General features: G+C 38.9%; 1 protein-coding gene across 1 annotated transcript in view; it reads left to right on the plus strand.

Annotated features, from left to right (window-relative positions):
* The window catches only part of Cep350 (centrosomal protein 350), a 153,832-nt gene that overhangs the window by 23,555 nt on the left and 104,804 nt on the right, over positions 1 to 25,473 (plus strand). Inside the window, exons 6-8 of the mRNA XM_059280711.1 lie at positions 2,479 to 3,095; positions 18,830 to 18,943; positions 22,015 to 22,128. Of these exons, the coding sequence (XP_059136694.1) occupies positions 2,479 to 3,095; positions 18,830 to 18,943; positions 22,015 to 22,128 (845 nt within the window). The remainder of the gene's footprint in view (positions 1 to 2,478; positions 3,096 to 18,829; positions 18,944 to 22,014; positions 22,129 to 25,473) is intronic.

Below are 25,473 nucleotides of genomic sequence, written 5' to 3' on the forward strand. Positions count from 1 at the left end.
CTTCCACCTCCTGCTCCCTATTACTAAGATCGTAAGTGTGTACCACTTGATTTATTCAGTGCAGACACCATCAACTGGGATACATTGCCAGTTCTTAAAACCATTGCTTGAGCGTTCTGGTGGTGGGAGCATGTGGAGGAAGAGGCTATTCACTTCATAGTAGAGGAGAAGCAGAGAGAGGGAGAAGGAGAGAGAGAGAGATTGAGAGACTGAGACTGAGAAAAGCCCCTGGCAAGCCATCAAGCACACCCACTAGTGGCATACTTCCTCCGCTAGGCTGTACCGCTAAGGTATTCACAGTGCTGTCATCTGGGAACCACACATTTAACTCAAGAGCCTATGGGAAACATTTCCTATTGAAACCATAACCCTATAACATTGTGCTTCAATAATACTAGATCACTTCCATTATAACATTTTCATAGCACATTTTGATAGATAGCTGATCTTCTCAAAGCAGTAATGTGCTAACTAATGAATATTTATACCAATATTTCATTATGAAAAATTAAAAGTTTTTAGACAGCTAAAAATATTGTATACTACATATTTAGTAAATATTTAATGAGTGAAATCATGTAAAAGTACCTTTTTGTCTATTTTCTTTTTTAAGGACTTATTTGTGTGCGTGTGTGTGTGTGTGTGCGCGCGCGCGCACACACATGTTACTACAGAGGTCTCAGAGGAGTCATATTACCTGGCTGGAGTTATGCACAGGTGTGAGCTATCTAACAAGGGTGTTGGGATCTGAACTCTTGTCCTGGCCAAGAGCAGCAAATGCTCTTAATCACTGAGCCATCTTTCAGCCCCATCAATTTTTTTTTCCTCTTTTGAGATTGAGAGATGATGTGTAAACTATCATTATATTTTGCTTTATTTTATTCTCTCTATGTTCTAATTTTAGGCCTAAATATTTTTAACTTAATGTTAAAATCCTAGTGAAGATAGTGAACATAATTGCTTTTAGTCTTAGTTTCTGATGGCACCATAGGACTCATTTCTCAGCCTTATTTTGTTCAGTAATCAACTACTCTGAATAGGCTCTTAAGGCTTAGAGGCCATTGACCCCAATGAGCATATGAGCAAAGCTATGAACTAGCTCTGTAGAAAAAATGCATGTGTTCATATACTCATAAAAGAATTACCATGTTGAATAAGGTCATAGTGTTAAGAGTTTCTGTGGCATTTAGGGTTTTATGTCTTTATATGTAATGGTCTAGATTAGGCTATAAGGTAGAATTGTTAATATGAGTTACAATGCCATTTAAACATTTTTAGTAGTCACACATTGAAGAACATGCTAAGCTACTATTTCAGATGTTGCAGGTCTAAACTGCTATTACATGTAGTGGGTACTTTTTCTTCATGTCTTGTTTACAGCTGAGTTTTATTTGTCTTCATTAACCTTCCTTTTAATAAACTTCTTAAGAAAATTGTTAGAATAGTATGTAAATTAAAATTGGTTTTGAATCGAAAAACCAAAAAAAAAAAAATTGGTTTTGAAGAAAAACTTATGCTAGTTTTTTTTGGTTTTTTGAGACAGAGTAGTAGCTTTGGAGCCTTTCCTGGATCTCGCTCTGTAGCCCAGATCCACCTGCCTCTGTCTCCTGAGTGCTGGGATTAAAGGCGTGCGCCACCACCGTCCAGCCTGCTAGTATTTGTATAAACAGAGACTGTGGACTTTGTGCTATGTCTTAGGCCCTGACTAGTCTGCCTACTTGTGAGTTTTATGTAGTTTAAAGCTGCGACACATGTCTCTGGTTACAAGAAGGTTAACCTTAGAAGAAAGTTTCTAGGGCTTCTTGCATACTAGACTTTTTTTACTCCTCCCCTCCCCCTACTTTTTTTTTTTTTGGTTTTTTGAGACAGGGTTTCTCTGTGTAGCTTTGTGCCTCTCCTGGAACTCACTTGGTAGCCCAGGCTGGCCTCGAACTCACAGAGATCCACCTGGCTCTGCCTCCCGAGTGCTGGGCTTAAAGGCGTGCGCCACCACCGCCCGGCCGTCCCCCTACTTTTTGAGACAGAGTGTTAAGTTGTCCAGCCTGGCTTTGAACTTGTGATTCTCCTGCTTCAGACTCTGAAGTAGCTGGACTATGGACCTATAACATTAGGTGCTGGTTTTACTTTTTAATTTCTAGGGAATTTTTGTTGTTTGTTTGTTTGTTTTACTCCTACTATTAGCTTCAAGTTCTTCATTCAGTTTGTATGACTGGTTTCAGTTTGACTGCTTTTTTTTTTTTTTAACTCTTACTCAGACTCTTTTTAATGGACAAGAAAAATTATCTCTGCTGTACATAATGTTTTGATTCATGTATACATTGTGGAATTACCTAATCAAGCTCTTTAATGTATGCATCACCTCATACACTTACTATTATTTTGTGGTGAGAATACCTAAGATCTAACCTCTGCAGTTTTCAAGTCTACAAATTCTTTGTTATTAACTCTAATCACAGAGATTTTTTTTTTCTGTCACAGGGAAAGCCATGGTACACCTTTCAGCTTAAGCCCCAATCATCTGGAGTCAAAGCATGTGTATTATGTTCACGAGGAAAAGGCTGAGAGTGGGAAGCAAATAGTAGGCAATCGGGAAGATCGGAATATCCGTTGCTGTGATCTTGAGAGTTCTCAACCATCTGTCATCAGTGATACAGTTGTTAGATTTTTAAATGATGGACCAGCAATTGATGCATTGCACAGTTCTGAATGTTTGATTAAAATGGGAGTACATGTAAGAACTGAGGAAGAATTGCCTAACAGAGCAAAAGGAAGTGAGAACACTTCAAAGCCTTCTCTTAATAACATGGGACACGATGTTGATCCAAAAGTGTTGCTGCTGTCTGACTCTTCTCCATCCTTTACTAGTGCCTGTAATTCCCAAAGATTAGATATTGCAAAGCGGCGACAACATGATGCTAAACTGGAAAAACTCAAGGAACGGATTAGGAAACAGTGGGAACATTCAGAAGAAGTAAATGGCCAGGCCCAGACTCTGGGTCCTGTTGACCATCCAGTAATGGTTGTTAACGTTGATAACTCAGTGACAACAAAGGTCAGGAAAGTGGCGACAGCACCGCCTGCTCCGGCATATAAAGGTTTGTAACCAGTCTTTATGTTGTTCTTGGTCTTCATGTCTTCTGGTCCCCTAGGATGTACAGAGCAGGTGGATTACCCAATTAGCCGCGTGAGAACATTTTTTTTCAGGTACATGTTAAAAATGCCAATTCTAAGCCAGGTGGTGGTGGCACACAACTTTAATCCCAGCACTCGGGAGGCAGAGGCAGGTGGGTCTCTGTGAGTTCGAGGCCAGCCTGGGCTACATAGTGAGTTCCAGGACAGGCACCAAAGCTAAACAGAGAAACCCTGTCTTGAGAAAACCAAAACCAAAACAAAACAAAACAAAACAAAACAAAACAAAAAAGCCAATTCTAGACCTACATCAGAAATTCTGGAGATGGGGTCCAGAATGAGATTTTTATTTGTTCGTTTGTTTTTGAGACAGGGTCTCTCTTGGATGGCCTAGAACTCACAGAGGTCAAAGCAGTCTGAGTGTAGGATGACAGGCTTGAGCCACCGGGCTCAGCTCCTCAGTGAGTTCTTAGAGGAAACAGGATTAGCACCATTTTCTGACAACCAAAAGAATTTGCTTTGGAATTAGCAAGAATTATCTAACAGTATGTTTACAGTGGGGTGTGTCTCTAATCCCATCTTCTCTGGAGGTTAAGGTAGGGAGATTCTCTAGTTTAAGGCCAGCCCAAACTGCAGTCAGCTAATCGGAACTACATAGCAAAACCCTGTCTCAAAGTACAGTTTTAAAAAGGGATGTAGCTCAGTAGCAGATAGTTTGCCTAGCATATTCAAGTCCCTGGGTTGAATTCTTAATACTAAAAAAACAGTGACAAACCTGCTTAAAAGTCAAATCAGTCAATTCCCACTGGACATAGGACAGCATAATCTTTTGGCATTGGCATGGATCCTGTTTTAATTTTTAACGAAGTTTATTTCCATGTTTTAGAAAAATATTTAAATTAGATTTAGCTAACATTAAAAAATTTTTATTGAGAAATATTCTTTAGATCTGTTTTCTTTCCACCTGGCTCTGCCTCCCAAGTGCTGGGATTAAAGGTGTGTGCCACCACTGCCAGGCAAAGTTGTGAATCTTAAAAGTAAAAATCTTAAATACTAACGTTTTAAAAGTTGGTCATTAGCCGGGCGGTGGTGACGCACGCCTTTAATCCCAGCACTCGGGAGGCAGAGGCAGGCGGATCTCTGTGAGTTCGAGGCCAGCCTGGGCTACCAAGTGAGTTCCAGGAAAAGGCGCAAAGCTACACAGAGAAACCCTGTCTCGAAAAACCAAAAAAAAAAAAAAAAAAAAAAAAGTTGGTCATTGGGTTTACCATATTCCTTTTTATGATAGTTTTTTAAAAATGTGCTTGTTTTCATATTAAAAGTTCTTGCAAATACAACTTTTAGTGGGGTTATTTTGATAACATGTAGTGGACATTTAACAAATTGTTACAGAATATAGTTTCTAATATTCTGATTAATGGATTTATTTTTTACAATAGCAAAGCAGTTTTTATACAGTGTAAATTAAATGGACTTTATCACATTGTATTCTAAAGTGATATTTTATTTGCTTGAATACATAATAAATTCACTTGGCTGACTGTTCTAAAGATTCTAAGTATATACTTTGAAAAGCTTTATTATTCCTGTGTTCTAACCATCTGGTTTCCTTTCTGAAGGTTACTTGTATTAACAAGTTGTCTATCATTCCAGGGACAGTTTGTACATAGCAAGCAGTTTGTGCTTGTGTTTATTTCTTCTTTTCATGCAGATTTTGTCATACTGAACCAATTCTGCACGTTGATGGGTCCTTTGTTTTCTTGCTGTTATGTGCTCTACCTCCTTCTCCCTTTCCTTGTGTTAGATCTTCAACTCAAAGCCTTGTGTTTGCTGGTAGTTGCTTTTATTTGTTTGTGCTTTTTTTTTTTTTTTTTTTTTTTTTTTTAAAAAAGCTGAGGCAAGATTGTAAGTTTGAGGTCAGCTTTGGATTACATGGTGAGACTCTATATCAAAAAATAAAAACAACAAGACCCCAAAGGAATGGAAATTGTTTTATGAAACATAAATGGCGCGTGTGCTATGATTATTCTTGCTCATATTGCACTAAATGCTTCCTTTATCTTTTTCTTTTGGGTGTAAAGGTCAGTGAAGGTAAAGAGCCTAACTTGGTCATGAATATAAATAAATGCAAATTTTTATTTTTTTTTAACTTTTTTAAGCGTGTGTATGCACACACGTGTGGGTGTTCACATGCATGCCCATGGAGGCCAGAGGTGTTGAATCCCCTGTAGATGGAGTTACAGGCAGTTGTGAGCTGAAATGTGCTGGAATCTAAACTGGGGTCCTTTTCAAGAGCAGTATGTACTCTTAACCACTGAGCCATCTCTGGCCCGAGGACTTTAAAAAATAATTCTATTCAGAAAATGGAATAAACAGAAGAAAATTGGACATAAGAAAGGAGTTAATGATTTGGGGACTAAGAAACATATTGGTAGTGAAATCTTTTTTTTTTTTTTTTTTTTTTTTTGGTTTTTTGAGGCAGGGTTTCTCTGTGTAGCTTTGCGCCTTTCCTGGAACTCACTCTGTAGCCCAGGCTGGCCTCGAACTCACCAAGATTCACCTTCTTCTGCCTCCTGAGTGCTGGGATTAAAGGCGTGCACCACCACCGTGGCGCTAGTGAAATCTTAACATATGTGAAGATGCAAATACAAAGAAGGGCTTGTAAAGAGAGAAGTGTTTTCTAAAGAGAGTGAGAAAAATATATCTAAAACCCCAAGTACTCCAAAATCTGAAATATGGTAAGCACTGATAGAACATTATGAGTGGAAAGTTCTACTCCTGACCTCATGTGGCAGGTCACACAGTCAAAATGCAGGTGCATAATATTGTTTATTCAGACTCCCCTGGGATTAAAAGCCCAGCTGTGCCCCATTAGCTCGGATATATCTTTACCATGCATGCCCAGATTCCCCAACTCCATATGCTCACAGTGATAAAACAGTGCATGTGTAGGTCACACAGCAGCTGACTTTCCTCATCATGTCCCACAAAGGGTTTGGGAGTGTTTCTGACCTTTTGTTTATTTTCTGCTCTGTGGCGTAAAGATACTGCTGAGAATGCCAAAAAGCCCAGCAGATACCCTTATTGGTAACAGTTACAATAAGAGAAAGTACTTAGGTTTATCAGTAGTATGCAAGTCAAGAATTCTAAGTGTGAAACATCCTACAGAAGGGTATGAGCGGGAATGAGCACCAGATGTGACCTGAGAGACAAGATAACCTGGTGAAGGTCTGTCATGAAAGTGATGAGCAGAAGTTAATGAGAAAGAAGTAGACTATAGAGCTAAAGATGAATATCCTATCTTTTTTTTTTTTAATTTAAATTCTTTTTTTTTTTTTTAAAGATTTATTTATTTATTATGTATACAGCATGTATGACTGCAGGCCAGAAGAGGGCACCAGATCTCATTACAGATGGTTGTGAGCCACCATGTGGTTGCTGGGAATTGAACTCAGGACCTCTGGAAGAACAGTCAGTGCTCTTAACCTCTGAGCCATCTCTCCAGCCCCAAATATCCTATCTTTACGAGTAGATCTGTCCACATTGCAGTAACGTGTACCATTGAATGGCATGCAATTGTGAAACCTCTGGAGACCTACCATAATGAACTGAACTAGAAAGGAACTGTGACTATGGAAAAGTTTAAGAAAAAAACAGAGGATTATTATTATTATTTTAGGATTCATAGTAAAAAAGCATCTGCGATTACAAGGCCAGAGAGAAATTCAGTGACTAGTTTGCCAAAGTTGTTGCTCATGAAAATCAAAAATACTCATGACACATTACTGCTTTTATGATACTGCCCCAGGAAGATATTAACTATAGCTGAGAAGATAGTCACTGCAGGAATTAAGGATGCTAAGGACAGAATGACTGCTGAGATGTGTTAATACAGCAGGCACACATAAGCTGTAAAACTTCCTGTGATAAGTGAAAGCACTCACCTTCTGTGTTTTAAAGGGGTTAATTTCTTACCAGTCTGTTGTGCTAATAAAAGGTTAGACCATAGACAGCTTTTTAAGTTGGTTTCACTGGCACAGGTGTTAGCAGCTCACACTCACTGCTAGGGAGCTGGCCTGAATAATGACAGGATTTTGTTACCCCTTGACAACTGTTCTGCTCATCTTCCAGCAGAAATTCCTATTAGAATATTATATATGGGCTTGCAGAACGTGTAGCAAATGGTAGAACACTTACCTACTGTTTGTAAGGCTTTACGTTTTGTCCTCAGTAGCATAGAGAAATCAAAAACAAATAGTCCCCCCAAACCAAAATAATATTTATGCAATGTATCCCTAAAATGTGCTTTTATTAGTTAAGCCTTGTGTTCAGGATTTCCTTATGTTGGTGAAGAGCCAATATCAAAACACTTTCTTTTTTCAAATTTTTTTTGTTTTTTTTTTGTTTTTTTTTTTTGTTTTTTTCAAGACAGGGTTTCTCTGTGTAGCTTTGCGCCTTTCCTGGAACTCGCTTGGTAGCCCAGGCTGGCCTTGAACTCACAGAGATCCGCCTGGCTCTGCCTCCCGAGTGCTGGGATTAAAGGCGTGCGCCGCCGCCACCACCGCCCGGCTCAAATTATTTTTAAACATTTATTTAATTGTGTTTGTATATGCATTTGTTGGCATACACATGTCACAACGTTTGTGTCCAGGACAGAGGACAAATTGTTGGAGTTGGTTCTCACCATGTGGGTCCTCGGAATCAAACTCAGGTTTTCAGGTTTGGGAAGTGAATGCCTGTGGAGCCATCTCAGACCTAAAAACACTTTGTTGAAAGCATGTTAACAGTGGGGAAACAGAGATGCAAGTGTGGAAGGGTTTCTACATGAATTTAACAAAATGAGTTAACGTTCTGAAGATGCTGTGTGTTCTTTTCCCATTGGTTGAAACGTGGCTGAAGTCACAAATGAACATGTCTGGCCTGCAAGTCTGTGTTCAATTATAATAAGGTGGTCAATTTCTGTCAAGTAAAAAAAGAAATAAGATTTCTGGCCTTACATATGTGAAACATGCCTTTAGAAGTAGATTTAGAGAAATTACAATATTGGTAATGAGGCTGGAGTTTGTTGACCAGTGGTGAAAAACTGAAGTAGTTCTGAACCAGGGTGATGTGATGGTGGTGATGGTGACAATGTTAACGCTAGAAAAGATGCCTGCAGGTGACAGAGGGAGCATGATTAGCTGAAGGACTTAAAGCAGCGCGTATTCACGACAGAAAAAGAATCATCTTGGTTTATAAAATCAAAGAGCAACTTCTAAGACAAAAGCTTGCAAATGAGGTCAGTAATTCTAGAGGAAACATTAAAAAGCCATCACTAGCAAATCTACTTCCTAGTCCTCCAACTGCCTCTGGAATTTCTTCTCTTCCCCACCCCCTCTTTCTTTTCTTAACCCCCCCTTTTATTGAAAATAGATTCTTTTCTCATGCAGCGTATCCTGATTGCAGTTTCCCCTCTCTCCTCCAAGTTCTTCCTCATCTCTCCTTCCTTCCAGATCCATTACTTTTTGCCTCTTATTAGAAAAGAACAGGCTTCTAAGAGATAAGAACTAAAAATGACAAAATGAAATATAATAAGATAAAACAAAATCCATCACATGGAGGCTAGACAAGGCAACCCAACAGAAGGAAATGAGCCCCAAGGGCAAGCACAAGAATCAGAGACCCACTCGTTCATAGACTCCTGAGTCCCATAAAAATACTAAGCTGACCCATGTAGGCCCTGTGCTTGCTGCTTCAGTCTCTGTGAGCTCATATGAGCCTTGATGAATTGATTCAAAGGGACTTGTTCTCCTGGTGTCGTCCATCTCCTCTGGTTCTCACACTCTTTCTGCCTCTTCTTCTGTGGGGTTCCCTGAGCTCTGAGGGAAAGGATTTGATGGAGATATCCCATTTAGAGCTGTGTCCCCCAAGGACTCTGTCTGAGTAATGTCTAGCTGTGGGTCTCTGCATCTGGTCCCCTCTACTGCAGGAAGAATCTTCTCTGATGATGACTGAATAAGGCACTGATCTGTGAGTATGACAGAATATCATTAGAAGTCACTTTATTGATACTTTTTTTTTTTTCCAAAGACCAGTAGTGTTTGATTTTACCCTAGGTCTCTGGGCTATCTAGTCTCTGGTTCTTGGTCACCCAAGCAGTGTTGGGTGTGGTTTCCATCTCATGGAGTGAGCCTTAAGTCAAGTCAGACATTGGTTGGCTACTCCCACAATAGGTTTTGTGCTATTGCTGCCCTAGCATACCTTGCAGGCAGGACAGAGTGTAGGTCAAAGGTTTTGTGGCTGGGTTGGTGTTTATATTTCCCTTTGGTAGCCTGCGGCACATTAAAGACACTAGAATGTAAGGGTGAAGGCTCCATGTAGGCACCAGCTTGACTTTTCCTTGTTCAGTAAGTTGTGTAGGTGTTGTCCTTGGTAAAAGGGCCCTGCTGTCCATTTGCAAGAGCAACCCATTGCCTTAGCAACAGTCTGGGTGGTTTGGGGATTTCCATGGGACCGCCACTGGCCAGCAACTCAATTGGATACAATGCAGTCCCATCACTGGAAGCCTTGTTTGGTGACAAGAGATGGGCAGTTGGGACTCTGTCTCCCTCATCATGAGGAGACCTCATTAAGATTTTAGGATTTTAGGACATTCATAGATTTTAGGAAGTTTCCACTGCACTGGTTTTCCATATCATCCCTCAAATGCTCCTCAATTCTAGCTGGCCCCTCAATTCTAGCTGCCTCTCCCTGCATTCCTTTCCTCAACCCTTTCTCCTCTTCTCCTTCCAACTTGATCCTCCAGTTCCTGTCCCCACCTGCCCCCAGTACACCTGTAAAATCTATTCACCCACAGAGACCCATGTGTCTCCTAGTCCCTTTCTCAATACCTAACCTTTCTGGGTCTACAGATTGTAGGATGGTTATCATTTATTTCATTGCTAATATTCACATATAAGTGAATATATACCATATTTATCTTTCTGGGTCTAGGTTACCTCACACAGGATGACTTTTTCTAGTTCTATTTGCCCACAAATTTCATGATGTCATTTTTTTTAAACAGTTGAGTAATACTTCATTGTGTTAATGTACCATATTTCCTTAATCCATTCTACTGTTGAGGGACATTTTATAACTATTATGAATAGAGCAACAATGAACATGGTTGAGCAAGTGTCCTTGTGGTAGGATGAAGAGTCCTTTCAGTATATGCCCAAGAGTGGTATAGCTGGATCTTGAGGCAGATCTATTTTCAACTTCCTGAAAAACTGCCAAACTGATTTCCATAGTGGCTATACAAGTTTGCACTCCCACCAACAGTGGAGGAGTGTTCCCCTTACGTCACATCCTCGCCAGCATGAGCTGTAACTTGTGTTATTGATCTTAGTCATTCTAACAGGTATAAGATGGAATCTCAAAGTAGTTTTGATTTTCATTTCCCTGATGGCTAAGGATGTTGAACATTTCTCTAAGTGTTTCTCATCCATTTGAGTTTCCTTTACTGAGAATTCTCAGTTTAGATATGTACCCCATTTTTAAATTGGATTATTTGATTTTTTGATATCTAGTTTCTTCAGTTCTTTATATATTTTGGATATTAGTCATCTGTTGGATGTGGAGTTGGTAAAAATCTTTTCCCATTCTGTAGGCTGCTGCTTTGTCCAAATGATCATGTCCTTTGCTTTATAGAAGCTTTTTAGTTTCATGAGGTCCCATTTATTAATTGTTGATCTTAGTGCCCATGCTATCAGTGTTCTGTTCAGGAAGTCTTCTCATGTGCCAGTGAGTTCAAGGCCATTCCCCACTTTCTCTTCTGTCAGGCTCAGTATATTGGGTTTTATGTTGAGGTCTTTGATCCATTTGGAGTTGAGTTTTGTGCAGGTTGATAGATATGGATCTATTTGTATTCTTCTGCATGCTGACATCCAGTTTGATCAGCTTCCATTTGTTGAAGATGCAGTCTCCCCCCTCCCCCCCAGTGTGTATTTCTGGCTTCTTTATCAAACCTGAGTGTCCATAGGAGTGTGGGGCTTTATGTTTGGGTCTTCAGTTCGATTCCCTTGATCAACATGTCTGTTTTTATGCCAATACCATGTAGTTTTTATTACTGTAGCTCTGTAGTACAGCTTGAAATCAGGGATGGTGATATCTCTAGCAGTTTTTTTTTTTTTAAATTGGTCAGGATTGTTTTAGCTACCCTGGATTTTTGTGTTTCCATATAAAGTTGAGAATTGTCCTTTCAAGGTCTGTGAAGAATTGTGTTGAATTTTTGATGGGGATTGCATTGAATCTGTAGATAGCTCTTGGTAGGATGGCCATTTTTATTATGTTAGTCCTACTGATCCATGAGTATGGGAGAGCTTTCCCTTATCTTCTTTAGTTTCTTTCTTCAAGGACTTCCAAAGAAGTTGTTATCGTACAAGTCTTTCTCTTGGTTGGTCAGAGTTACCCACAGTATTTATATTATTTGAAGCTATTGTGAAAGGCATTGTTTTCTTTATTTCTTTCTTAGTCCATTTGCCATTTGTATATAGTAAGACTACTGGTTTTTGTGAGTTAATCTTATATCCAACTACTTTGCTATAGAAGTTCCTCCATGGTAAGTTTAGGGTCACTTATGTATACTATCATATCATCTACAAATAGCAATACGTTGACTTCTTCCTTTCCAATTTGCATTCCATTGATCTCCTTCAATTGTCTTATTTCGATAGCTAAGACTTTTAAGTACTATATTAGATAAGTATGGAGAGACTGGACAACCCTGTCTTGTTCCTGATTTTAGTGAAATTGCTTTGAGTTTTGTGTTTCTCTCCATTTAAAGTTGATGTTGGTTATAGGTTTGCTGTAAACTGCTTTCATTATGGTTAGGATGTTTTTTATATTCCTAATCTCTCCAGAACTTATATCATGAAGGGTTGGAAGGCTTTTTCTGCATCTAATGAAATGATCATGTGGTTTTTTTTTCTTTCAGTTTGTTTATATGGTAGATTATATTTATTGATTCATAATATTGAACCATCTCTGCATCTCTGGGATGAAGCCTACTTTATGGGTGGATGATCTTTTTGATGTGTTCTTGGATTTGGTTTGCAATATTCTATTGAGTATTTTTGCATGTATGTTCATAAGGGAAATTGGTCTGTAATTCTCTTTCTTTGTTGGGTTGTTATGTGGTTTGGGTATCAGGGTAGCTGTGGCCTTGTAAAACTATTTGGGCACTGTTCCTTCTGTTTCCATTTTGTGGAATGATTTGAGGAGTATTGGCATTAACTCTTCTTTGGAAGTCTGATAGAATTCTGCATCAAAACTATCTGGCCCTGAGCTTTTTTTGGTTGGGAGACTTTTAATGACTACTTCTGTTTCACTAGTGGTTCTAGGTCTGTTTAAATTGCTTATCTGATCTTGATTTAACTTAACCAAAGGTGGTACCTATCTAGAAAATTATCCATTTTTTAAAACCCCTTGTGTGATCAGACACCAGATGGCCAGGGAATTGAACCTGGGTCCTCTGGACCATCAGTCAGTACTCTTAACTGCTGACCCACCTCTGCAGCAAGTAATGGGTTTCTAAAGTATGTCATTATCCTCAGTGTTTGTTGTTATGTCCCCCTTTTTATTCCTGATTTTGCTCATTTGGATGTTCTCTGTCCACCTTTTAGTTAGTTTGAATAAGTGCTTGTTTATCTTGTTTATTTTTCTCTAAGAATCAACTCTTTATTTCATTGATTCTTTGTATTGTTTTCTTTGTTTCTATTTTATTGATTTCAGCCCTCAGTTTGATTATTTCTTGCTGTCTGCTCTTCGGTGTGATTACTTCTTTTTGTTCTAGAGTGTTCAGGTGTGCTGTTAAGTTGCTAGTATGAAATTGCTCCAGTTTTTTTTTTTTTTTTAATGTAGTCACTTAGTGCTGTGAACTTGCCCCTTAGAATTACTTTCGTTGTGTCCCAGAAGTTTGGGTATGCTTTGAGTTCATTTTCATTCAATTCTAGAAAGTTTTTAATTTCTTTATTTCTGTCTTTACTCATTTTTCAAATTCAGTAGAGAGTCATTCAGTTTCAGCGAGCTTGTAAGTTTTCTGTTGTTTCTTTTGTTAATATCCAGCTTCAGTCTGTGGTGGTCTGACAGGATGCAGGGGGTTATTTCAGTTTTCTTGCATCTATTGATACTTGATTTATGTCCAAGTATGTGGTCAACTTTGGAGAAAGTTCTATGGGGTGCAGAGAAGAAGGTGTATTCTTTTGTGTTTGGGTGGAATGTTCTGTAAATATCTGTTAGGTCCATTTGGTTTATAATGTCTCTTAGTGCCAGTATTTCTCTGTTTAGTTTTTGTTTTGATGACCTGTCCATTGGTAAGAGTGGGATATTGAAGTCTCCCACTATTAGTGTGTGAGGGTCAGTATGTGATTTAAGCTGCAGTAATGTTTCTTTTATGTATTTGGGTGCCTTTGTGTTTGGGGCATAGATGTTAAGAATTGAAATGTCATTTTGGTGGATTTTTCCTTTGATGAGTTCTTCACTATCTCTTTTGATTAGTTTTGGTTTGAGGTCTATTTTGTTAGATATTAAAATAGCTACACCACCTTGCTTCTTGGGTTCATTTGCTTAGAATATCTTTTCCCAAGCCTTTACCCTGAGGTAATGTCTATCCTTGATGTTTAGGTATGTTTCTTGCATACAGCAGAAGGATGGATTATGTTTTTTAATTCATTCTGTTAGTCTTAACTTTTCATTGGGGAATTGAGACCACTGATAATGAGAGATATCAATGAGCAGTATTTGTTGATTCCTGTTATTTTGTTGTTGTTGTGACGGTGGTGGTAGTTTGTGTGTGTGTGTGTGTGTGTGTGTGTGTGTGTGTGTGTGTATACATACACTTCCCGTCTTTTGATTTTGCTGGTCTGAGATTATTACCTGTGTTTTCATGAGTTAAACTACATAGGTTGGAATTTTCCTAGCACCTTCTGTAGGGCTGGATTTGTAGATAGATATTGTTTAAATTTGGCCCCTATCACAGAATATCTTATTTTCTCCATCTATGATGATCAATCTTAGTTTTGCTGGGTATAGTAGTCTGGGACTGCATCTGTGGTCCCTTAGAATCTGCAGCACATCTGTCCAGGTCCTTCTGGCTTTGGAGTCCCTATTGAGAAGTCAGGTATAATTCTAGTAGGTCTGCTTTTATATGTTTCTTGGTCTTTTTCCCTTGCAGATTTTAATATTCTTTTTTTTTATCCTGTATGTTTAGTGTTTTGATTATTATGTGGTGAGGGGACTTTATTTTCTGGTCCAAAATTTGGTGTTCTGTAAGCTTCTTGTGCTTTTGTAGGTACCTCCTCCTTTAGGTAAGGAAAAGTTTTTCTATGATTTTGTTCAAATTATTTTGTGGGCCTTTGAGCTGGGATTCTTTTCCTTCTTCTATTCATATTATTTTTAGATTTGGTCTTTTCACATTATTCCAGATTTCCTGGATGTTTTGTGTTTGGCGTTTTTTAGATTTAACTTTTTCTTTGACCAATGTATCCATTTCTCCTACCATATTCTTATATTGTATCTTTAACACCTAAGATTCTCTCTTGCATCTCTTGTATTCTGTTGGTGGAGCTTGCCTCTGTAGTTCCTGTTTGTATTCCTAATTTTTCAGAATTCCCTCAGTTTGGGTTTTCTTCAGGTCTTGAACAGTTTTATTCATTTCCATTCCTTGTTTGTGTTTTTCTGGATTTCTTTAAGGGATGTATTAATTTCCTCTTTAAGGACTCTATCATCTCCATTCTTTAAGGGATGTATTAATTCCCTCTTTAAGGACTCTATCATCTCCATTCTTTAAGGGATGTATTAATTTCCTCTTTAAGGACTCTATCATCTCCATTCTTTAAGGGATGTATTAATTCCCTCTTTAAGGACTCTATCATCTCCATTCTTTAAGGGATGTATTAATTCCCTCTTTAAGGACTCTATCATCTCCATTCTTTAAGGGATGTATTAATTTCCTCTTTAAGGACTCTATCATCTCCATTCTTTAAGGGATGTATTAATTTCCTCTTTAAGGACTCTATCATCTCCATTGAGGTGGTTTAAGCTAAAGGTGGTTTGTGCTTCAGCTATGTTGGAACATCCAGAGCCTGCTGTGGTCGGATAGCTGGGCTCTAGTGGAAACCTATTGCCCTGAGTGTTGTTGATTGTGTTCTTACACTTGTGTCTAGGCATCTGGGATTGGGATTGGGATTATTATATATTATATACATATATAGATCTCTGGATTTGTCTTTGTTGGGTGGCTGTTTTGTTCCTTGGTTTTTGTTTCCTTTCTGGATTTTTTGAGAGTGTGATGTCTGTGTGTTGCCTGGTAGGAAATTTTCTTTGGACCTGATAGTTGTGGGCACTGGGGTTCCAAGTAAAATGTGTTTCTGGGTATTGGAAACTGATCCTTAGGAGTGGGGATAGGCTAGGGGTTTGAAGGGGTTCACAGGAGGAAGCAGAGTGGAGTGTTTAACCAATGTCTGCTTATTTTGTCTCCTTGGAATGGGGGAGACAGTGAAGAGAGGTCACCCCAGAGGGTCTGCCATAGCACTGGGGATTGGATCTAGAGAACAGGAAAGGGCAAGAGCTACAGGCAGCCAACCTGCTTCCCTGGCAGGAGTGGTCTGGGTTAGCAGGGAGTGCCTGCTGGAATTGCAGGCTGGAATAAAGCAACAGATGGAGAGAGGGAGGTTAGAAGGGGAAGGTCTGTGGGATCCATCCACTGGAGGGAGATAGGGCAGAGGGGAAGGAAGCCTGCAGCACGTATCTGTTGCAGAGATAGGGATGAGACTGGGGATTGGGTTTAAAGGAGAGGGAGGAATGGTGAAGGTCTTCAGTGGGCTTACCTGTTTCTCTGGCCTGCTCAGCTGGTGCGTTCCCTGGGAATGCCTGCTGGTGTTGGAGGCTGGGATACCGGGATGGGTTGGGAAGGAAGATTGGGACAGAGGATCCCCGTGATCCATAGGGGATAGGGTCAGAGAGGAATGGGAAACCACAGCAGGTTTCCTGCTACAGAGCTGGGGATGAGACTGGGGACACTGGATCTCAGGAGCAGGAGGAGAGGTGTGGGTGGGCCTTTAGCCTATCTGTTGCCCTGTTAGGAGCTCCTCTTGGGTTCAGAAATTCTTCTAACCAGACAAGGAAATGCAGTTTTCGGGAACTTCTCAGTCCAAACACAGCATTGTGCATGTACTGAAAGCTGCTGTCAAGTTTACTGGTTCTGTTGTTTAAAGCAGCTGAATTCTAGTGATACTTTGAGTGAGTTTGTCTCTGTGTTTGTGGTATGCAACATTCTTCACTGTTAGGTTATGTGGGAATAAGGAAGAAAATGATTGCGGTTAGGTAACATTTCAGTCAGGAATGATGTTAATGTCAAACAACCGTAGATTGGTCACAAGGGTGGCAGATATAGTGACTGATACCCTTGTTTTCTGATGTTCAGTATATGCAAACTTTGTTTTGTGCACACTATTGTTAAAATATGTATACATTTACATTAGCCCATATGTGTAAAGAATGCACACATTTAGGCTGTGTCATATCTGTATATGAACATATCCCCAAATCCAAAATGATCTTCAAATTGGAAACACTTCTGGTCCTGAGCTCTCGGGCATATTCTGCCTATATGTTTAATATCTGTAAAGTGCTTGTACCAAGTTTGACTCTAGCTTACTGTTCACATTGATTAAATTCTACAAGTATTTATTGGCTCCCAGTTTTTTGTTAAGTAGAACAGTCCTAGAGCTGATCATGGCAGTATATGCCTATAATCTCAGCACTTGGGATACTGAGGCAGGAGAATCATAGGTTATAGACCAACATGGGCTATATAATCAGACTGTATTTCAACAAAACAAAACCCCAATATATCTTTATATTACTTTGGTTATTGTCCACATTATTTTATTATTTTGCAAAAATAAACACTCAGAGTTCAGTATATTTCTTTTTTCTTTTAAGACAGGGTCTCACTATGTAGCCCTGGAACTCTTATATGTAGACCAGGCTGGTCTCGAACTCACAGAGAAATGTATGTTTTCTTTTCTCTCCCTCTCTTTCCTTTCCTCCCCTCCTCCTTCCCTTTTCTTCTTTCTTTCCTTTTTTTGGAGACAAGGTTTCTTTGTGTAGTCCCAGCTGTCCTGGAACTAGCTCTGTAGATCATGCTGGCTTCAGACTCACTGATCTCTGTCTGCCTCTGCTGGGATTAAAGGCATATACCACCATTGGCAAAAGAGAAGTGTATTTCTTAAGTAGTGATAGATTTGGAATGAAAAATCAGGATGCTGATTTCTAGAAAGTAGCACATATGTAATGTTTCTTAAGACACTGACAATGTGTTACTTTGGGGCCATTTTACCAGTATTAATAGCAGCAGCTTATTCATTTGTTTGTATAGAGGCAGAAATAGATAATAATAATTTCAAATAATAATTATCAAAGACAAAAGGCAATTTTTTTTGTCTCTTATCCTGAGAAAGGGTAGTTTGTGTCTCTGAAACCCACAATTTTGATTGATGCTTCTTTAAATTAGTGTATACTTATTATTCCTAAATATGCATATGGTATAGTTTAGACACACTCTTAGTGGTTGACATTCTTGTGTTATTTAATTTTTTTGAGTCTCCATTTCTAGTCTCTTTGAACATACATTGTTTTATCTCATCGAAGCCTGCTTTGTTCCAGCTGGTACTCGTCAGTATATTATATAGTAGCAATTATTCATTCCTCTTTTAAAAAATATAAAGTTAACTACATATTATAGAAATTATGACATTAATCATCACAGAAACACAAATCAGACCACAATAATATGCTTTTATAGATCCATTAGAGTGGCTTTAATGAAAAAGACAGACGATAGTATCAACAAGAATATGGAGAAATTAAAACCTATGTGTACTTCTGATGAGAATACAGAGTGGTGCTATTCTATTAGAAAATAATTTAGTAATTCTTACATTACCATGACCCAGCAATTGATTCCTACATATAATACCCATTGAAAGCATTTCCACAAAACTTGTACAAGAATGTTTATAGCAGCATTATTGCTAATAGAAAAACATAGAAACAGCCCATGTGACTATTAGCCAGTACATGGATAAGTAAAATGTCATGTCTATTCAAGAAAGTATCAGTTGACACTAAAAAGTCCTGATACATAATGTTAGAGCCTTGAAAAATTACAAGTCAAATAGGCTAAACATAAATGACCATGTGTTGAATGATTCCATTTATATGAAATATCTAAACTAGGCAAATCCATCAAGATAGAAAGTAGATGAGTAGTTGGCAGAGGTAGACAGGTCTTAGGGGTAGTGATTGATAGAAGGGACAGAGTTTCTTTTCTTAGTGATGAAATACTCCTGAATTAGATAACAGTGGTAGTTATGAAACTTAGAATAGATTTTAAAATACCTAATTGTATACTTAGTGAATTTTGGGATTGGTGAGATGGCTCATTAACCTGATGACCTGAGAGTGATCCTCAGGATCCATAAGGTAGAAGGAGAGAAACAACTTCTTGCTCTCCGATCTCCACATTCATGCCGTGACAGGGATGCTCCCAATCCCCAAATAAATAAATGTGAAAAAAAAATTGTACAGAGTGAATTTTATGTTATTTTAATTATGCAATTATGCCTGGCTTAAAACAAAACCAGTCTTTAAAGCATCTTCTGTTGGTGTGTATCAGGTTTCAACCCTTCAGAGACCAAGATTCGCACACCCGATGGAAAAGTGTGGCAGGAGGCTGAGTTTCAAAGCCTGAGTAGAGAGCTGTACCGAGACTTAGCACTTCAGTTTGCAGGTGAGAGCAGAGCTTCCTGTGTCTTGCTTATTTTATCGTGCATGCCATAACTTACAGTATTAAACATGAAACTCTCACTAAACTTGAGATGTTACCCCTTTCTAAGTGTATAGTCTGTTAGAGTAGTACCGGTTTAAGTCACGAGACTCTCTCAGCCTCTTGGCTCTCCTCCGGGGTTAAAATTAGCTCCCATGGCTAATGACACAGAAACCAGGCTACTTTTAAACTGGGGGACTTTTAAAGTCAGGGCAGACTGATATTAAGCAGAGTTTAGTTGTGGCATACTTCTCTGAAGCCTCAGAGGTGTTTAAAGTGGTCAGTAATTTTAGTCACATATGCAGAAATCAAAATAAGTGTTACAGGAATGCATGTTAGAGAATTATAACTAAAAGGAACCTGTGGACAACTCGAAGAAACAGGAAGAGGAGAATAGTAATGTTGCCACTTTCTGAGCACCTAATAAGGTACTAAGCAAGATGCTGGTGCTTAATCTTGTATGTATGTATTTTATTTGTTTTTTATTTTTTAACAGTTGAGGAATTGAAAGCTGAGTTTTTTCCAGGATTGTATAAAGAATTAAAGTCAAGATTCAAAATCAACTCTGTTTAATTCTAAGACCTGACAGCTATCTAGTAAGCCCCCATAAAGATTTTGCTAATCTTCTCTGTGGCATTAGGTGTCCAGGTCTGTTTTCTTCATTTTATTAAACACTGTGTTCAGAATCCTTTTTCATGTGGAGAGATCATATAATGTAGTAATTATGAACAATATTTTAGGGTCAGTTTAAAGGGTTCTACATTTTGGCTTTGCTGTTTATTAACTATATATATGAGGTGCTACATAACCTTTCATCCTTGGTGTCCTCATTTTAAAGTGACAATAACTACACATTGTGGGACAGTGTCATAGCCTGGGAGAATGTGTCAGGGACTGTGAAAGAGGTTATTCTGTTATACTCTGCCCTTTTTAATGGTGGGTAAACCAACCTGTCTATCTCTACCTGTGTTTTTGTTACTTTTGCCCTTGTGTGTTAAGTCTATCACCCCATCTAGTTTTCATTCTTTTGTATCAGACTTTCCTTCTCTGGGTAGTCGTGCTTATTAACACACTGTTTACCACATTATATCATAACAGTCATCATGACAGAGTACCTCTGGCTTTTTCTCCAGTGACTGCCCTGTTTCCTTCCGTTGAGAGCAAAGCTGCCACAGTGTTCCTTATACTAATGGTCTCTGATTTGTCTTCTCCGTATCAGTGTGTCTAGTTGAGACCTTCTTCCTGAATCCAAACTCTTATCAGCCTGCTAATGTACACCTCCCTTGAATGTGTTACAGAGATCTCAAGCTTAGTGTCTGAAGTCGGGATTACTCAATGTGGTTGTGACACATCCCTCAACCCTGCTCCTCCACTTGTCACTCTAGATCAGCTACTCTTGCTCAGACCCACATCTTAAGTAATCTTTTCACTTCTCCTCCCCCATTTCTTTCATAGTGTCTGTTCTATTGTCTAAATCATATCTGTGGCGTAACCACTTCACCACCTCTGTTACTAGTACCTCCATTAAGGCACCATCGTCTGTTGCCTGAGTTCCCCAAGTACTCTCTTCACCGGTGTCTGACTCTTCCAGTGAGTCTGTTCTCAACACAGCTGTCAGAGCAAGCCTTTTAAAGTCATGTTTAAATTGTGTCACTCTTTGCTCAGAGTGTTCTACAAACTCCCCGGTTTACTGATGAGTTAAAACATGAACGCCTGGAGAACCTTTCACCTCCTTGGCTCTCATTTGTATCTCCAGCCTGGGTTCCTGCTGTTCTTTTTGTCCATTGCTTTCACACCAGACTCCTTCTGAGTCTTGGATACTGTTTGTTTCTGCCTTAGAGCCTCAAAGTATTTCTGCTCTGCTTATAAACCAGAGCTCTGTGTGTATTGTAAATCACACTGTTCATATCTGTAATTTAGAACGTCTGTGGTTAGTGTATTTACATTTTGTAACGTTTTTGTGTTGAAAATTTTAAATAAAAGGGGAATCTAAGAAAATGCTCACTGACATTTTAAACATGCAGTGATTTGAAAGCATGACTCGTTTGTGGAAATGAGGTGGATTTCTCACAAGTTTTCTGAAAAAGAAAAACCAATAATAACAAAAAAGAATTGGTACCTTACAATAGGGTAGTGGTAATCTTCAAACCTTTCAGGGGAGTCCTTGATGTTGATAGTTTGTGGGTCATAGGCGTAGCCCCAGTGAAGGCTTTTCTTTCATCCTTCTAAGACCATCAAAGGATGCTTGAAACTGAAGTGTGAGGAACCCTATTTATACTTTTTCTTTTCTTTTTTCTTTTTTTGGTTTTTAGAGACAGGGTTTCTTTGTGTAGTTTTGGAGCCTGTCCTGGAACTCGCTCTGTAGACCAGGCTGGCCTTGAACTCACAGAGATCCACCTGCCTCTGCCTCCTGAGTGCTGGGATTAAAGATGTGCACCACCACCGCCCGGCTCTTATTTTGTTTTTCTTATACATTATTGTTATAGTACTTAATTTATAAATTAGGTATAAAAGGTGAACTTACTGTAGATCTTATCAAACCCAGCATACAGTTTTTTTCCCCCACTAAGTTGGCAAGTGTGACCTTCACTGAACAGCTGTACTGTATAGCTTCTTTTTGGTATAACCTTACTGCTGGCATCACCATTCTTGAGCTCTGGGACCTTTCAAATGAAGTTTATTTGAGTACAAGCTCTATGATATCACTAAAGAGGTAGTTTAATAGCACAGATGGCTACTTTGTGTCTGATAGGTGGGAAGCCTATAGGTGTGGACACTCTAGACAAAGGCATGACCCAGTCTGGCTGGCTGGAGCTAGATAGCAAGAGATATCAGCATGCTGTTCAGAATGATGCACAATTTATAACATGAATTGTTTATGTTTGGAAATTTCCACTTAATGTTTTTAAATTGCAGTTGACCTTGGGTAACTGGAACTGTAGAAAGGAGGGGCCACTGCTCCTGTGTTTCTTTTTGAGGAAGGTAGGTGCTGAATGGGAACCATATTGATGGCTGTCAATGTTTATGCATTTCAGATGAAATCTCTGTAAAAGAAAAGCCTGCTGAAAAAAGTAAGGAGAAGAAAGTGGTCAAGCCAGTACGAAAAATCCAGAAAGTGACACAGTTGTCAAATGCAGAGTGCAAAACAGGTTGGTTTTCAGTATTTTGTTCCGCTTAAAGCTGGATGATATGGACCTGAAATTTATAGAGATATAAATGTTACCAGATGTTCTCATTGTTAGGAATGTATGAAAATTCAGCCTGTTATATATGTCATATTTGTGGAGGTATGGTCAACAGCATTAACTGTCTCTATTTAGAACATACAGTTTGAAAGCTTTCTTTTTTTGTTTTGTTTTGTTTTTTTTTTTGTTCTTTTTTTTTGTTTGTTTTTCGAGACAGGGTTTCTCCGTGTAGCTTTGCGCCATTCCTGGAACTCACTTGGTAGCCCAGGCTGGCCTCGAACTCACAGAGATCCGCCTGCCTCTGCCTCTCGAGTGCCGGGATTAAAGGCGTGCGCCACCACCACCCAGCTTGAAAGCTTTCTTATATGTATATATCTCTGAAATCATTTGTTCACTGTATTAGTACTGCTGTGAAAACATTCCCAACAAAGTCTGCTAAAGGAAGGAAGAGCTTATTTTAGTTCACAGTTTTGGGGTGCAGTTAACCATGGCAGGGAAGGCAATGGCCAGAGCAGGAGGTGGATGGCCATATTTGTCTTCAGTCAGGAAGCAGAGAGAGACGAAAGCTGCAGCTTAGTTCATCCTCTCATTTTTATTCAGTCTGGGACCTTCACCTCCAAGAGTAGTGCCATCTGCATTCAGGATGAGGCTTCCTTCCTCTGCTAAACTATTCTGGAAACACCCTCATAGCATAACCAGAGGTGTGATTCCACAGTGGTTGTAAGGCATATCTTGTTTACAGTGAAGATTAATATCGGATTCATCCTAAGTTCAAGATAGTGAATACATCTATCGCCTCAAAAAGTTTTTTCTAGTATCTTTCAATAGAAACACACCAAATTAAAATGGTGATTTTTTTTTCCCCCTGAGGATTTTTTTCTACAAGGGGATTGGTCATGATTGCCTTTAAGATACACATTAGAATTCCAGTGTTCTTGCCAGTAGTGGTTAAGCTAGACAAAAAGTAGATCAAACTAGGGAAACAAGAGATTTCTATTTCCACGGTGATTGCACGTCAACCCTGATTCAGATTGCTTGACTTCACATTGCAGCTGACTTGATTTCTTTGGCATGTGAGTTAATTTTCATATGACTTGGTTTCCTCATATGTAAAGGATAAGATCAGTGGTGTTTGTCTCACGGGGGCTGTTGTGAGAACTAAAAGAATTAATACTAGAAAATGTTGCAGTATGTCCCTCATACATGACATGCTTTCCAGTGGCTAGCTGTCCTGAAATGTCATTCAGCAAGTAACTTTTGGCTATGAGATGGTAGAGACAGTTTAGAACCTGTCCTTTTTAGTTTCAGGACACTCTGATTGATGCATTTACTCATTATTGTATTTTCCAGCCGTGGCTGTGTGTGTGGCAGTGTGATGTGCCTTGTAAGCTTAGGCAATAACAGTGGTTAGCAAGACAAAAAGTTTCTGAGAGGCACCGTTAGAAACCAAGTGTGACACATGCTTTGATAAGAGATCACAAGGTCCTGTGGGGAACAGGACAAGAGTGATGAGGTGCTGGCTTTTATTGGGCCTTTCTCCTTCAGGTTATGCACTAATCATTAGAATGATAGCATATTTTGTGATTAACTTCAGGTTCAGTAATAGAATAATACTAGTTCTGTACAAATAAAGCTTGTTTTACAAGAAAGTGAGTTATCTCAATGTTAATTAAACTAAGTGTAGAAACACTTTTATATGATTATGTAATTCTGTCAGAGACATCCTTTGGAATGAAGGACAAAGATTGTATTTATCCAGTTTTATGAGAGTCAGTTGTAGTCTGTATGCACTTGCCATCAACCTAGGCTGAACAGCAGTAAATGAACTAAAACTGTATTAATATTTACTAGCAAGAGTCATCTTCTTAAAAATACTTTTTTTTTCAGAAGGCCATAATTAAGTTTTTATTTTATGTATCTGAATATTTTGCCTATATGTACATCTGTGCACCATGTGCAATGCCTGGTGCCCTCTGAGGCCAGAAGAGGGCATCAGATCCCTTCAAATTGGAGTTCCAGACAGTTGAGAGTCCCCATGTGGGCACAGGGGATCAAACCTGGGTCCTCTGAAGAGCAGCCGGGGCTCTTTTCACTGCCAGACCAGCTCTCCAGCCCGGCCACACGGCATTTTCAAAATCTAACATTTATAAGTAATTACCTGTGAATTCATGTTTGTTTAGTTTTGAGTCAGAAAATTAAGGTAAAATTACAAAGAATTGTGTTCTGTCATTTCATAGAATCCAAAGTTTCTTAGAGATTGAGCAATAAGCTTAGACCCTTAAGCCCTTTAGACCTATTATTTATGGCTAGTAACAGAGCACGGAAGCATTTCTCTAAAGGAAACGGGCTGACTCTGTGGTGAAAAATGCTCGCTGTGCAAGGGTGGGGACCTGAAGTTGAAGTCCTAGAACCCCATAAAAGCCAGACATGCAGCAGCAGCAGCAGCAGCAGCAGCAGCCTGGGATCCTAGTGTTCCTGTGAGAGATAGTAGGTGTAGATAGTACCTGGAAGCCCTTAGACCAACTAGCTTGGCACACGCCACAGAAACATCTGAAAACACAGAAAAACCGGTCTCAAGCAAGATAGAAGTTGCGGATGAACACCTAAAGTTTTCATCTGACCTTCATATGTGCACAGTGGCATGTGTATGTCTTCATACACACACACACACACACACACACACACACACACACACATGCTCATGCATGCACTCATGCACACACACCTATACATGCACACACATGCATACACACATTTTAAAGTAAGCAGAACATACTTATAATTCAGTTTTATAATTAGTGTATTTATTACTCATATTCCCGTTTAAACTATTAAATTAAAGCTCTTTTAAGAGAAACTCTTAATAGAATGTCTTCATATAATATAATAGGATAGTATGCTAAAGAACTGGAAAAATACAAGAAAACAAAACTATTATTTTGATACAAACAAAAGTACTAGTGTTAGTTTAAGTATTTCTGAATAGTATTTTAAATTTTTTATTACATGTATTATTTATTTATTGTGTCTATACAGTACTTTTAATGTTGTATTAGAGTAATTTTAATCATTGTACACCTAAACTGTTTATATACATACATATATATATATATAATTTTTATCACTTACTTTTAAAATTTATTTATTGAGGAGGGGTCTCACTTTGTAGCCTTCATTTGCTGGGAACTTTCTATGTTCAGGTTTGAACTCACAGGGGTTTACCTGCCTCTGCCTCCTGAGTGCTGGGATTGAAAGTGCAAAACCACACCCAACTCAGAATTTTGGCTTCTGAAACATGTTATGAATCAT

This window comes from Peromyscus eremicus, chromosome 15, assembly GCF_949786415.1.
Source record: "Peromyscus eremicus chromosome 15, PerEre_H2_v1, whole genome shotgun sequence".
Taxonomy (NCBI): Eukaryota; Metazoa; Chordata; class Mammalia; order Rodentia; family Cricetidae; genus Peromyscus; species Peromyscus eremicus.